The sequence below is a fragment of the Aotus nancymaae genome, unplaced genomic scaffold, assembly GCF_030222135.1.
Source record: "Aotus nancymaae isolate 86718 unplaced genomic scaffold, 86718_ANA_hifiasm-v0.15.2.pri h1tg000003l, whole genome shotgun sequence".
Lineage (NCBI taxonomy): Eukaryota > Metazoa > Chordata > Mammalia > Primates > Aotidae > Aotus > Aotus nancymaae.
Genome location: NW_026988414.1, coordinates 45,033,232 through 45,048,047, shown reverse-complemented (window position 1 = coordinate 45,048,047; position 14,816 = coordinate 45,033,232). Strand labels below are relative to the sequence as shown.

At 35.4% G+C, this 14,816-nt stretch overlaps 1 protein-coding gene across 1 annotated transcript in view; it reads right to left on the bottom strand.

Moving 5' to 3' along the window:
- Positions 1-14,816, bottom strand: part of PLAA (phospholipase A2 activating protein) — a 43,546-nt gene that overhangs the window by 4,290 nt on the left and 24,440 nt on the right. Inside the window, exons 7-12 of the mRNA XM_012454628.2 lie at positions 14,047-14,216; positions 11,056-11,213; positions 10,162-10,381; positions 7,970-8,038; positions 4,744-4,812; positions 1,089-1,190 (exon numbers count right to left, since the gene is read on the bottom strand). Of these exons, the coding sequence (XP_012310051.1) occupies positions 1,089-1,190; positions 4,744-4,812; positions 7,970-8,038; positions 10,162-10,381; positions 11,056-11,213; positions 14,047-14,216 (788 nt within the window). The remainder of the gene's footprint in view (positions 1-1,088; positions 1,191-4,743; positions 4,813-7,969; positions 8,039-10,161; positions 10,382-11,055; positions 11,214-14,046; positions 14,217-14,816) is intronic.

Below are 14,816 nucleotides of genomic sequence, written 5' to 3'. Positions count from 1 at the left end.
GTTAAATGCCTACTGATAACACTTAATTTATGACTTAGCTCCATATGCATATTTGATATTACATTATTTTAAAAATTTATTTAATGGACATACTGCCCTTTTTTCTCATGTTCACATTTCATGAAATAATTTCCTTCAATCCTTCACATGTATCTTTCCTATCAGTATCCTTTTTTATCATGAATACTACTTTGAGTTGTTTCTTCAAAAATCTTTATCTGAAGAATAAAAAAAAGCCCAAATTCGGATAATAAAGGTAAATTATCCAAATTTACAACTTTGAAATCAATTATAAATGGAAGCTTGGACATGTTTCACTAATCTCAGGCATTAACAATTTTAACACTAATAAATAAAAATGAAGTTTATTAAGGAATGCAAAAATCAAGATACCTGTTAGATTTTCACAAGAGTTAAAAGTCTAAAAGTGTGCATATTCTACATTATTTAAAATAAAGTGATTAAGAAAACATTCATGAGTGACTTTTATAAATGTTCATAATACTGACCCTGCCTTATACTCTGGTAAGTATGTTATGTTATCCCAATTAATTCTCATCATAATCTTTGTTGCAAACAAAGCTAACAGTACTCTTAGTCCAACACAATAACAAAACACTGTGTTTTGAGGAACACAAATAAACAGAAAAAGGAATCTAAGTCACTAAAGTAGTTTCACTTCTAATGGGAGATTTAAAATGACCTTTTATTATTTCTGAGGGCCACTAATTTTTTAAAGATAAGATCTTTATTTTTCAAATGCTTTACTCATTCATTTTCATTAATTTTCTTTCCTGAAAACATTAAGAGCTTGGGTGGGTAGAACTTACATTTTCCACCTTTAAATTTTTACTGATTAAAGTCATCATAAATTATTTACTTTATGTTTGTGTAAAGCTTTTACAAAGTATTGTAGATCCATTACCAGATTACCTATTTGTGGTGGACATAGTTGTTTAATACCGCAAAAGAAATCTCTATTCATATTAAATGCCCAATTCCTGACACATGTCGGGAAGAGAAACAACCTTGATGACAACTCAAACAGTCTGTGAATATGTGAAAATATTAATTATCAAGAGACTTACCTAATATTTGTGTAGGGTTTGCTTGGTCAAAAGTGACAGCCTCTTTTTTAGGGAAATAAATATTCATTGTTTTAGATGCAGCTGATCGGTAGGCACTATTCCCTTTTTAAAGAATAGAACATGATGACAATCATAAGGAGTGATCAAAAATAAGATTTTTCTAATACATAACTTAGTTTTCACAATTACTGAGATATGTAACTATTCAGTGCATGCAGTAAACTAACAAGGAACCTCAAGGGGAAATATAAAGAAATCTATAAGATTTTGTATAATTTATATTTATTGATATAATATGGTTTTGGGAATGGAAACTTAAATGTAGAACAAGAACTTTCCATCTCGTATTTTCTACTTCTTTTTTCTTTCTTAGACAGGGTGCAGTGGTGCAATCACAGCTCACTGCAGCCTCAATCTCCTGGGCTCAAGCGATCCTCCCACCTCGGCCTGCCAAAGTGCTGGGATTACAGACATGAGCCACTAAGCCTGGCCTAAGATTCAATCTAAATTACAAATTTTAAATATCGTCAAAAAATACCATATAATTGTATGAAACTTTCCATTCTCATCTTCTCTAAGGAATACTGATCTCTCCTTTCTTATGTCTTTTATTCAAAATGAATAGTAGGCATTATCATTTTCTCTCATCTTTTTCTGTATCTTTATAAATTCCCAAGTTGTAAATACCTGAAGGACAGAAGTCCTAGTCTTTTTTTTTTTATTTTATTTTTTAAATTCCAGGGTACATGTGCAGGATGTACAAGTTTGTTACATACATAGGTAAATGTGTGCTATGGTTGTTTGCTGATGAGTCCTAGTCTTTTATACTTTTTTTTTTTTAACATCTTAATTAACAGAAACTGAGTATCCGATGATGAACAAACTGGCACAAGATGAAAATATTCAATGAATAAAGTGACCTTTTTTTTTGAGACGCAGTCTTGCTCTGTTGCCCAGGCTGGAGTGCAATGGTGCAACCTCCGCCTCCTGGGTTCAAGCACTTCTCCTGCCTCAGACTCCTGAGTAGCTGGGACTACAGGCACGTGCCACCACGCCCAGCTGATTTTTGTATTTTTAGTAGAGACGGGGTTTCACCATGTTGACCAGGATGGTCTCAATCTCCTGACCTTGTGATCTGCCTGCCTCAGCCTCCCAAAGTGCTGGGATTACAGGCGTGAGCCACCACGCCCGGCAGTGACCTTCAACTAAAGTATAATTTAAATTTAATTTACATCTCACTTACATTTCACATCTTAATCATTTTAAACCCCATTTTGTTCTAACGTACAGTTAAGGTATTGTGAAAAAATATAAATAAAAGATGTATGTTAATAATTCTGAGAATATTAGGAATAGAAAGGGATGAAGGCAAAGATCAAACAAGTAATGAGAATGGTGTATAAAATTAATTGTTTATAATGAATAAATTTTTCTTGACATAAAAATGAGCTATACATACATTGCCTGCATTCATGGTCATTACAGTCTAGTAGTTAAGAATGCAAATAGTAATAAAATATTATCCAAATAAGTACAATGAAAAGTTCCCTGATGGAAAAGTACAGGATGCAATGAAAGACAGAGTAGGTGATCTAGCAAAGGATATATTTGGGTGTTCAGAAAAGTTTCATTGAGCTTATATAATTAATATTGTATTACAAAATTAAATAAAAAAGAAAAAGGAGAGAAACAACCAATAATTTGTGGTCTAAATGACAAGGCAAAGGGCAATGCATAAGTATGCCAAAAGAGCACAGTGAGTTCAAAGCTCTGGAGGTAGAAAATAGCATTACATGCTCAAGAAACTGATGCACGCCAGTATGGCTGGACAGAAGGCAGTGAGGAATGTGAGGCAAGGCAAGAGAAAAATACTAGGAAGCCACTGAAGAGTTTTTTGTTTTTGTGAAACAGTCTCTCTCTGTCGCCAGGCGCCAGGCTGGAGTGCAGTGGCACGATCTTGGCTCAATGCAACCTCCATCTCACGGGTTCAAGCAATTCTCCTGCCTCAGCCTCCCAAGTAGCTGGGACCACAGATGCACGCCACCACGCCCAGCTAACTTTTGTATTTTTTAGTAGAGATGGAGTTTCACCATGTTGGCCAGGATGGTCTCAACCTCCTGACCTCGTGATCTACCCGCCTCAGCCTCCCAAAGTGCTGGGATTATAGGCGTGAACCACCGCGCCCGGCCCACTGAAGAGTTTTTAAATCAAGGGAGGTACAAAAACAGAGTAAGCAATTAAAAGATTACTGGCTACAATATGGATCATGGAGAGACTAATTTGGAAGTTATTTCATTAGTCTAGGCGAGAGGTGACATTAGCTTGTACTAAGTTATATAAAGTTCCAATATGTACACTATACTGTTAAAAACAAACTTCTGGAAAATGAGAGGGAGCACTGTTAACTTTTATTAACAAGTATAGCTAACAATTACTAAGGATTAATTTGGTAAAAAGTTATTTACATAAATTTTATAATTTTAAGCTCTTAATTCTAAGAGGTAGATATTCTCAACTTTGCAAATGAGAATAACAAAAGCACAGACACATCAAATAACCTGTTCAAGGTCAAATAGATAAAAAGTAGTAGAACTGAGATTTGAATCTAGATTCTCATTCCAGAGTCCATAATCTTAATTACAGGTACTATGTTATGCTTCAGTATTGCTAACCAATGTTACTTTTTCAATTAAAAAATAGCTTACAAAATCACATGCCAAGTGCTGTACATGGTAGCATGTGCATGTAAACCCAACTACTCAGGAGGCAGAGGTGGGAGGATCATATGAGCCCAGGAGTTTGAGCTCAGCCCAGGTAACAAAATAAGATCCCATCTCAAAAATAATAAAAAGTATGCTAAGTTATTAAGTGGTGGGTTTATGGGTGTTTATTTTGATGCTGAATAACATATATGTTACTAAATTTCTCTTATATAAATTATATAGAACATAAAACTTATGTAGAAAAAATATGTGCCAAGAAATATGTCAAACTTGAAAGAGATGAACCACAAATTTAGTTCTGTGTTTTTCTGGCAGCTAATACAGAGGAAAACATGCCAGCATATATTCAACGAACAAATGAGGTATGTCAGACTGTAGACTAGATAACTAAGGATTAAAAAAAAAATCAGTTGCTCAGAAGAACAATAGCTATTCCAGGCCTAAATCACAGAAACAAATACTTTCTTGGGTCTTCTTAAAGAGAACAATGTATAATCCATTGAATAACATTCTCAACACATTAAGTTAGAATGAAGAGATCAGAATAAACACAGACTTTGTAAGAGTAGTGAGGAAAGCAGACTTACTACAGTAAAACAGTAGTTTCGAATCCTGGATACATATTAGAATCACACTGGAAGATTATAAAGCTACCCTTTGTCAAGCCCCCAACTCAGAGCAGAATTAGACCAAGTAAGCACTTCTGGGGATAAGGCTGAAGTATGTTTGTAAAGTTCCCCAGATGATTCTAATAGTAGTAATGGGACAATTCTGAGAAAACGAAAAAAGCCAGACAAGTCTGATCTTGATTTACTATATAAAAAGTTCTCAAGCAAAAATTAAAACAAATTTTCTTACTTTTTTAATTAAATATAAGTTCCAATGAATTTTTAAAATCTAAAAAAAAAGAAAAATAAATAAAAAGTATGTACCTGTAAATGGATCAACTCCAGCCATGGTAGTTCCCATACCTGCAGAACCTGGTACATAACGACCAGCACCTACAATACAGTAATACTTCTAGTAAGCAAAGGTGACTGCAAATTATAAAGTTCAAACTGCTCCTTCTTTAAATAGACTCAATTATTCCCATTGTTAAGCACACTTCACAATGCATCATTATATAAATAATAAATATGCCATAAATTGAATACAGAAAAATGCTGAGAACAGTGCCTGGGCATGTTGTAAGTGCCCAGTAAATGTTAGCTACAAAGTAAACATTACATGCCTTATATATTATAATGATGGAAGTCTAGTAAATTACAAAAATACAAGTGGATTGGAGAGAAATAAAAGTTTGCAGAACAAAATATGAATGCTATTCCATTAAAGTAAAGGAGTGGGACTAACTAACACATAACACAATTGGAAAAGACTGAGGTAAGAGTTAGAGATACTATGACAACAGCCCAGTCACATTTTATTATAGATAATACTTGTGGCTCTCTTACTGAAAATAGAAAGAAGGAAACATAAAAAGTGTAGAGAGAGAATCAGCAGGGTTTGGAGATGTTCAGAAAACTGGATCAGCCTTTATGAGAAGAATAAAACTGAGCTAACTCTTCTAGCCTCTCTGAGTTTATACTCTAGGAGTTGTTGTAACCAGTACAACACATACAGAAAAGCCAAACAAAATTTAAAAAGCAAAACAAACCAAAAAAAGTAAGATTAATTAAAATGAGGAACACAGAATAAATGGATTTGCTGAATTTTAACCATATGCCAGCTAATCATCTTTATTAAAGTATTATGTAGATACCATTATAATTCACAATATTTTAGAAGCAGAAGGTTGAATAACTTGCCCAAGGCATTAAGCTGTTAAGGGATAAAGTACAGTCTGACACTTTTCTAAATATGGTTCTCTGTCCACCTGAATGAATCAGATTCAATACACAGATTCCCAGAGTTCACCCATAACCCAGGGGTACTCCAAACTGGCTCCACTTTAGAAACACTTAAGGAACTTAAAAAAATATCTAAGATTGCCAGGCATGGTGGCTCACACCTTTAATACCAGCACTTTTGGAGGCCAAGGCAGGCGGATCACCTGAGGTCAGGAGTTTGAGACCAGCCCAACCAACATGTTGAAACCCCTTCTCTACTAAAAATACAAAATTAGCTGGGTGTGATGGTGCATGCCTGTAATCCCAGCTATTTCGGAGGCTGAGGCAGAAGAATGGCTTGAACCCTGGAGGCGGAGGTTGTGGTGAGCTGAGATCGCACCATTTCACTCCAGCCTGGGCAACAAGAGCAAAACTCTGTCTCAAAAAAATAAAAAAGGAAAAAAAAATATGAGATCAAACTACAACCAAGATCATTTATTTAATTAGAATCCTTGGGTGAGAGATCAGAGCATGAATAGTTTTAACCTCCTCACTAATCTAGTGAATCACAATTTCTTGGGGTAGAACCCTGGGATAAGTAATTTAAACAAGATTCCCAGATCATTCTAATAAACATTAGCAGTTTAAGGACTGCATAAATTAATAAGAAAAGAAAGAAGAATTAAGATTGACCTTAAGTTGTAGCCGAATAGGGAAATCTTTCGGCCCCACTGCTGTTGACAAAGTTAGGAAAACATCATCATCCTCAACAATAACTAACATATACCAATGGCTTAAATATACTCCAGGCATTTCGCTTAACACTTACACATATGATGCTATTTTATTTTCATACCTCGATATGGTAGATGCTGTTATCTATTTATATAAAAGTGTATTCAATTATCCTAATGATACCCTAATTCTCTTGGACACTGTGCATACTATCTTGCATATCTGCATAATCATTGCATCTTCTGAGTTATTGACATTATGGAACAGTGAGATATACTCTGGTTATGATGGCCCCAGGAGACTTCTTGATTTTGCTGTTATTACTTGAAGCTTAGTATGTTCTTTCTGTTCCAAAAAAAAGCCGCCAAAGTGATTTGGATTCTCACTTGTTGTAAGTTTCAGGGCATCACTGTTTCAGAACTGCTGATAAAGAGAAAGCCATCTTTATCTACTCTTCAGATGCTTACTACCATTTGAAATCACAGTATGTTATCAAAGACTTCCTTAACAGCCACTGTACCATCACAGCATTTAGCGTGATAGCTAATTCTTTTCATTTACTGGTTATCAATGCACATGGTATAACCATTTGCATCTGGGCCACCAATACATTCACAGGAAAAAGAAAGCTCACTGACAGCAATCCACAACTTCATGACACCGACCTAACGTTGGGTGTTTGTCCAATCAATAGCTCATTGTAGGTTGTCATTTTTATAGCTCACAGTACTAATCTGCAAGGCCAGTAGATACCTAAAGGCTATGAATCTCTTCCCAAACTGAGTATATTGTCGAGGAACTCTGTCTGAAGATCCAGCAACAGCATCATACAAGATATCAAAGCCATTCTGAAAATAGAGACTTCTTCAGTTGCCTTAAAGTCCAACTCTGGCAACTTTTTCCAGTAGTGTTGATGCTGAGGCATGCATACCTTGGTAAATAAATTCATTTTGAGGAGACACACCAACACTTCAAGGGCTTCAAGAAGGACATTAATAACTTAGATTAGGAAGACTATTCCTGTGTAGCTGGGTGGAATGTCTCCTTCCACATTATGTCAAAATATCCCTGGGGAGATTTCTTGATTGCACTGCTCCATCCAGTATCAGGGACTCACATGGCTCCTTCTCTGCTCGTGATTGGTAGCATCTCGCCAGTGTGATAGCACTCAGCTGTGTCTTGGTTGGTGGGTTCCCCTATTATCTAATTTCACAGATAAAAAAAATAGGCTCAGATAGGTTAGGTAACTTGCTAACTTCTCATAGCAAGTAAGTGGTAGAGCCCAATTTCGAAACAAGGTTTGTCTGACTCTAAAACCTATGTTCTTAACTACTCTGCTCTCCTGGTGGGAAAGACCCCTGGAAAAAACAATGAATTCTAAAAATATGCTATTTAAAAGTCATGAGGAAATCTACACAACTACTCCAGGAAAAAGAAAAAATCAGAAGTTAAAGAAAAGGAGATCCATCAAAATTGGAAATACAGATAAGGTAATTATCAGTTACTGGATGACATCTCCAAGATGTAAAGCCACATAATGTAAGATGCTACATATTTAGTGAAGAAAGATACATGAATCAAAACTGCATCTCACCTGTAAAAGGATCTGCTGTGGGTAGTGTATTAGAAGATCCTGAAGAGCCCGGTACATAACGACCACCACCTGTCAAGGCAAAACAAAGAAAAAGCAGAAGTACATCAAAGTTCTGATTTTTACAAACAACACAATGCTTATATCAGAAGAACCTACATTTGGAGAAAAACAGAAGATCAAAACTTTCACATGACAGAAATATCAGAAACTACAGTTAGAAGTCTTATTATAGCTGGGAAAAAACTGAAATTTTAATGATTCTCCAAGTTTTGTTTTCTTAACTTTAATGCTTTATTGTATCTTAGCACCAGCACTTAAATATTAAAACTGAATTCAAATATCAAAAGAGAATTGCAGGTCATATCTGCCCTAAATATATATACATACAATCAATTCCTGTCCCTGTTCCTATACAAATTCACTAGAATTCCTACAGTTGTTGTTGCTATCAAAACCACAGGCACTAAATGTTAATCTTTTAGAACTCTAGGTTCATTAATTCATGTGTCAAGCAATGGACTCAGTGCTGGAGATCCAGCAGGGAACAAAATTGCTTATATTCACTGAACCTTACAACCTACTGGAGAAGAGAATTAGAAAGGGGATGAAAACTACAAAGGAAAGAGATTTCCATTTATACATTTACGAATGTCTGGTGTATGTGCATATGTTTTGTTACCACCTCTAGGGAAATAATCAGGTTGTCCACAAAAAAAAAAAAAAAAAATTTCTAAGATACTTATAGAGTCTTGGGGCCAGGCACAGTGGCTCACGCCTGTAATCCCAGAACTTTGGGAGGCCGAGGCAGGTGGATCACGAGGTCAGGAGTTCAAGAACAGCCTAGCCAAGATGGTGAAACCCCGTCTCTACTAAAAATACAAAAAAATTAGCTGGGTGTGGTGGCGGGCACCTGTAATCCCAGCTACTTGGGAGGCTGAGGCAGAGAATTGCTTTAACCCGGGATGTGGAGGCTACAGTGAGCCAAGATCGCTCCACTGCACTCCAGCCTGGGCAACAGAGCGAGACTCCATCTCAAAAAGATAGATAGACAGACAGATAGATAAAAGTAAGAGTCTTGGAAGGGCAAAACAAGCCAAGTAGTTCCGAGGTTTCCAGAAAAAGTCAGCTAGCTTAATTCCTTTCCTGTATCCCACACCCAAAATAACATACACAGTACTAAAATATGTGTTCACTCTTTTGAACGATAGTCTGAAATTCCAACAACAAAAATCTCCAGATACTAAGCACTTCTTTTCTTTTTTCTTTTTTCAAGTGCAAGTATTTGGAGGATTAGATCATCTTTTAAGTCAATAGTGAGTTACTTTGATACTTCTATTTAAATCAACATGCAGGTAACATTAACTTTATTATATGAATGGGCAATGAAATTCTGAAGTAGAAGGAGAGGAGATAATTTGGGAATGTGGAGTACCTGTCAGGGAAGAAAAGGTGGATCTACATAAGGATTTGAGACAGGAATATATATGAGGTTTTTGTAAAACAAGGAAGATCACTAGCACATGAAAAACGTGCATCAGAAATGACGAGAAGAAACATTAACGGTAAAGTGCCTATATAAAAATATAGTTAGAGGAGGCATTTTATTCCTCCTATACCAGTATCCAGAACTACTAGGATAAGAATCCACTTCCTAGGAGCCAGAATTTGGACTAGTACCACGAGGATTACAATTTACAGACTGGTATGAGCACCTAACTGCATTTATAACAGCTGAGATATTGCATACAATGTTACAAACAACTAACTTAAAATCAATGTGTAGAATACACATCTCATATAAACTAAAACTACCCACAGGGTTCACTCTTAGATCTGAGGCACAACTAACCAATGTAGCCTTATCTGAAAAAAGAATTATTTACTAAATTTTGCCAAAATATATATTTTTAAAAGAAACACTATATAAAAGAACTTACTAGTTTGTTTCAAATAACTGACATTTCATTTAGTTTATATTATAGTATGATTGTATTTCTGAAAGACAATTTATGATTATTTCTGTAAAATACAGATTTACTACATAATTTGAGGCTTAAACATATGAATGTGAAGTAAAACCCTGCTGTAGATGTTGGTCTTTATTGAAAAAGCTAACCACAAGTGTTTGAAAACATCAAAAAAATAAATCAACACAGATGGAACTACATAAGACAATATAAACACTAACTTACCCGTAAATGGATCTGAAAAGTTGGGATTCCCAAGTCCCAACATTTGACCTTTTGTGTTATCAATAATAAATTTAGCCACTTGATCCAGAAACATGGGATTCAAATCATTCTTCTGTAAGAAGTTGTAGGCAGTTAACCAGGGATCATCACTAGTATTATATGGCAATTTATATGATGGTCCACCTTCATTAACATCAATTGAGAAAACATAATCAAATTCCTAAAGTAGGAATATAAAAAGGAGATACATGTTTATTAATTTATCAGTTCATATATATTAATGACATATACAACACAGATGTGTTCTTTATTTTAATAATTATAGTACTTAAACTTTCTCCAAAGTGGTAGTAAAATCTTCCGTTTTGGCAGATAAAGATTAATCGCCCCCATATGCATGTGATGCAAAATTAGTATTTCATTAGGGGATGGGGGTGAGGATGAAGGATGGATTACAACTACATATTCTAGGGCCAAAGGAGGGTTTCCAACTGGTTGATATTAAGGCCAAAATTATCAGCTGTTACTGTGCCCTACTCACCAAAACATGCTGGCATTTTAAGCGCTGCCCTGCAGGGTCCCTCATGTCTTGTCAAGATAAATATAGCCAGGCATGAGGCATTAGATGAAAGGTGGCACAGAAGCTCCCAATCCAAAATGGCTGGGAACAGCTTTTTGTAGGAACTATTAAGTGACAGACACTTGCTAATTTGTCCATCAAATGCAGCTCTCTCTACATGGGAAGATACTTTTAAAATACCTATTTCATGGCAGAGAAAAATGTAATGTATTTTTAAATGTCAAAACAAAGAAATTTTATCACTATGGGGCAAAGCAAACCTTTCATTTGCCTAATCATTTAAGATAATGGTAATTAGAAAGAAGTCCACATACTTTCCCTTCATATAAAACTTTTCCAGATGTTTGCTGATTAGCACCAGATGAGCCAACAACATCACCAATTTTTATCCACCTCCCTTCACTAACACTCCACTGATAGGCTTCGACTTTCTCCCCATCTCTGATTAGACGAGTCTGTCCTTCTCTAGTACCTTAAAATAAAAATTTTAAGAATCAAAGGTAGAATGGCAGTGTAAAATTGAAAAACATTTAGATAGAAATTTCTTAACATTAAAATTTACACATAAGAGAATATGGATTTTGTTTTAAAAAGAAAATTGTATTAAATAAAAGATTTAAAAATGTAATTTTACTAGAAAGTGGCCAAAAGAAAGTAACAGTTAAAATGAAATATCATTAATCAAGGGAAGGTTAACAAAACATGACTCTACTAGGAAGCAACTGGCCCATCAAAAATAAAACAAGTTTTATTAGTGAATATTTCCTCCTAACACATTTCATTTTGGTAAATGGCTCTACATTAATCCAGTGGCTCAAGCCAAAAAATATAAAAATCTGATACCTCTTTCTCTCAACCCCACAGCATCTTCACCTACTTCTCAGCACCCCCTACAGCTACTTCTATCAGCTTATTCTTTTAAATGTATCTAGAAAACTATGTCTCCTTAACATCTCCATCATCATCCCTTGGTCCAAGCCACCATCATTTCTCAATTGGATTGATTCAATGGCCTCTTACCTGTGCTCTTGGCCCCCGACAGTGTATATTCCACCCAGCAACCTCAGATTTTTTCAAAGGTTTAAGTAGGTACTGACACTTTTCTGCTTGAAACCCATCGATGCTTCTCATCTCACTTGGTAAAAGCCTAAACCCTCAAGAAGTGTACAAGACCACATATAAATTGCCCCCACTATCCTATATGATCTTACTTTCTACTATTCCCCCTGTCCCCACATCTCCCAACTTCAGCCACAGAGCCTTTGCACTGACTTTTTATCCTGTCTATGATACTCTTCACACAGATATTGGCAGTATTTGCTCCTTTGCCTCTTTAAGGACTTTACACAAATGTCACGTTTTCAACAAGGCCTTTCGTGGCGAAAACAGCTATCCATCCTGCAAAGAATCATGCTCTTCTTCCATTGGATACAGCTGTAGTTGTCTAGCCAGAGACTATATTATCTAGCCCCCTTGCATCAAGCAGTCGCATGATGTCATATTACTGAGTAATGGTCAGTGTAATCTGGGTGGGTGTGATATATGCCGGTTCTAGCCTAGTCCATCGTACTTTAATTTCCCTCCTTACCCCATCTTAATCTGTCACAATTTGTTATTTTGGTTGACTACATAAAGAATATCCAGTCTAACACATGTAGGCAGTTGAAAAGAGAAGACAAGTCTTTTTGGAAAATATGGATAGGCCAGAAATACTAGTTTTTTAAAGGTTATATAGTATACAATCTGAAACCACATCAATGAATTTCTCATGCCCTATTGTACTAAAATCTACTACCGATCTATCTTACACTTTGAATGGATCTCTTACCCATGTCTGAGTTGGTATCAGATACTGGTCATATGGAAAATAATGGTTCAATGACTTAAGCAGATCTTCTGCTTATTTACACAGTTTATTATTCAATATTTAAAAATGCATTTGTTAATATTGCCACTGGTATCAATACAACTGGGAAGCTACTAAGATCCTGGTGGAGATACATTTTTCCTAAATTTCAATTTTCACTCAGAAGCTTGAATTTTATTTTGGCAACATATATTGTCCGTAATTTTCCTTAAAGGAACATAGTCAATTTGTTTATTTTAAAAAAAAATTCTGCCGAATACCAAAGCCTGAATAACGGTAGTCACTCTTTCAAATAAAAATAGCACTCCCTGAAAAAACTGGTAGTTTCGGCTGTAACTCAAACGACTGTAAACATGCTTTTCTTCAAGACACCACAGTATTTTGATTTATGTCTGTTTTCTGTTTCTCACCCAGAATATTTAAAAAGATGTGTCAAATTATAATAAAATTGATAATTCTTAATATTAATGCCTCATCAAGGACATGCTTAATGGTAAATGGTTTTTTCAAAAAAACTACAACTGTATGCAAGGGAAGAACATAGTAACTTACCAGAATGGTTTAGTGCCCCTGCCTTGATTTACATACGAATGAACCAGTGGTTTTACCCACCATTGTTTTTGTACCATAAGTGTAAACGTTAGCACAATGTGCAAATGTTAACACAATGTAAAAAAGTCAAATATCTAGTATTATAAAAATTAGTTTCGACCTCGTGGACATCCTGATAGGATCTCAGAATCCCCAGAGGTCCCTGAATCAAGCTTTGAGAAGCACTGGTATAATACTGCAGTCAAGGGATATATCCAACACAAGATTTCATTTGAGAAGACTACTGTCCTCTGATTTCAAACTCAAATGATTCCCAATTCATTACACAGATAATGCTTGAATTAAACTCTTTTTTTCTTTTGTTAGTTTGAGACAGAGTCACGCTCTGTAATCCAGGCTGGAGTGCAATGGTGTGGTCTCAGCTCACTGCAGCCTCCACATTCTGGGCTCGAACCTGGGCTCAAACCATCTTCCCACCTCAGTCTCCTAAATAGCTGGGACTACAGGCGCATGCCATCACACCTGGCTAATTTTGTATTTAAACTTATTTTAATATTCAGTTTGCACAACCCCTCTCAGGGAATCCAATCAACCAAAAAGCATTAAATGAGTGCCTTCTGAGTGCCTACTGTAAATGATATAAGTGCTGGGAGATTTATTTTTTAATTCCGTTTATCAGAAGCTTAATTCAAAGTCTACTGTGAGACAGAGGCAAGAATATGGTTTCTCACAGTGATTATGTATAATGGTAAAATTTCTCAAAAATCAGTATCAAGCAATAAGAGTAACACTAAAACACAAGCAAAACATTTATTTATCTTCTCTTAATTATTCCAAAAGGCAAATATGGTGGAATTTTTTCTATTAGGTAAAATAAAATACTTACCAGGTTCATTAAGATGTTCCCTCCCAGGAAGCTGCTCAGCATTGATGTCCCCTAAATCACCAGTTTTAGAATCAATGGTTGCCTGAGAGAGCTCCTTTTCAAAAGCCTTGATTTCTTCAGCACTTGCTGTTCGATCTTCTGATTCTGTAAACACTCTAATAATGCCATCACTGTAAGGAAAAACAACCTGATTTTAAAAGTCATTGCCGTAATACATTAACATTATCACACGTGAATGATCCATAGTTAAAATAATCTCTATCAATGAGTATGAGAAACATTAGCATGTATTAATTGCTGATTACAGCACTGTGCTGACTTTAGCACATACTAATCTCTATTATGCCAACTATTTAACAGAGAAGTTATTGACAAAGAACAGAGAAATATATATTTAAAGTCAATATTTTATAGTTATTACCATATAGAGAAGGGTACTGAACTGGTTTAGTTTATAAAGGACTCAAATACCCAATATAAGGCTTAAAAATAGCAGATGTTCAGTAGAAAAGTAGCAATGTAACTTCAGTCAAGGAAAAAAAAAGAAAGGCCTCATGTTTGGATTTGATGGCAGCCCTTAACCTCTTTTCTCAGAAAAATTACTTCATCTCGATTTATTAATTCTAAATTCTGAGATACGAGAAACAAATTAGACACTTCCAACTGTATTTTCTGAGATAGGAAAAACAAATTAGACACTTCCAACTGTATTAATCCTGGCCCATTCTACAGGAAACCTGTTTCTAACTTAATCATCCAAAACATCTATA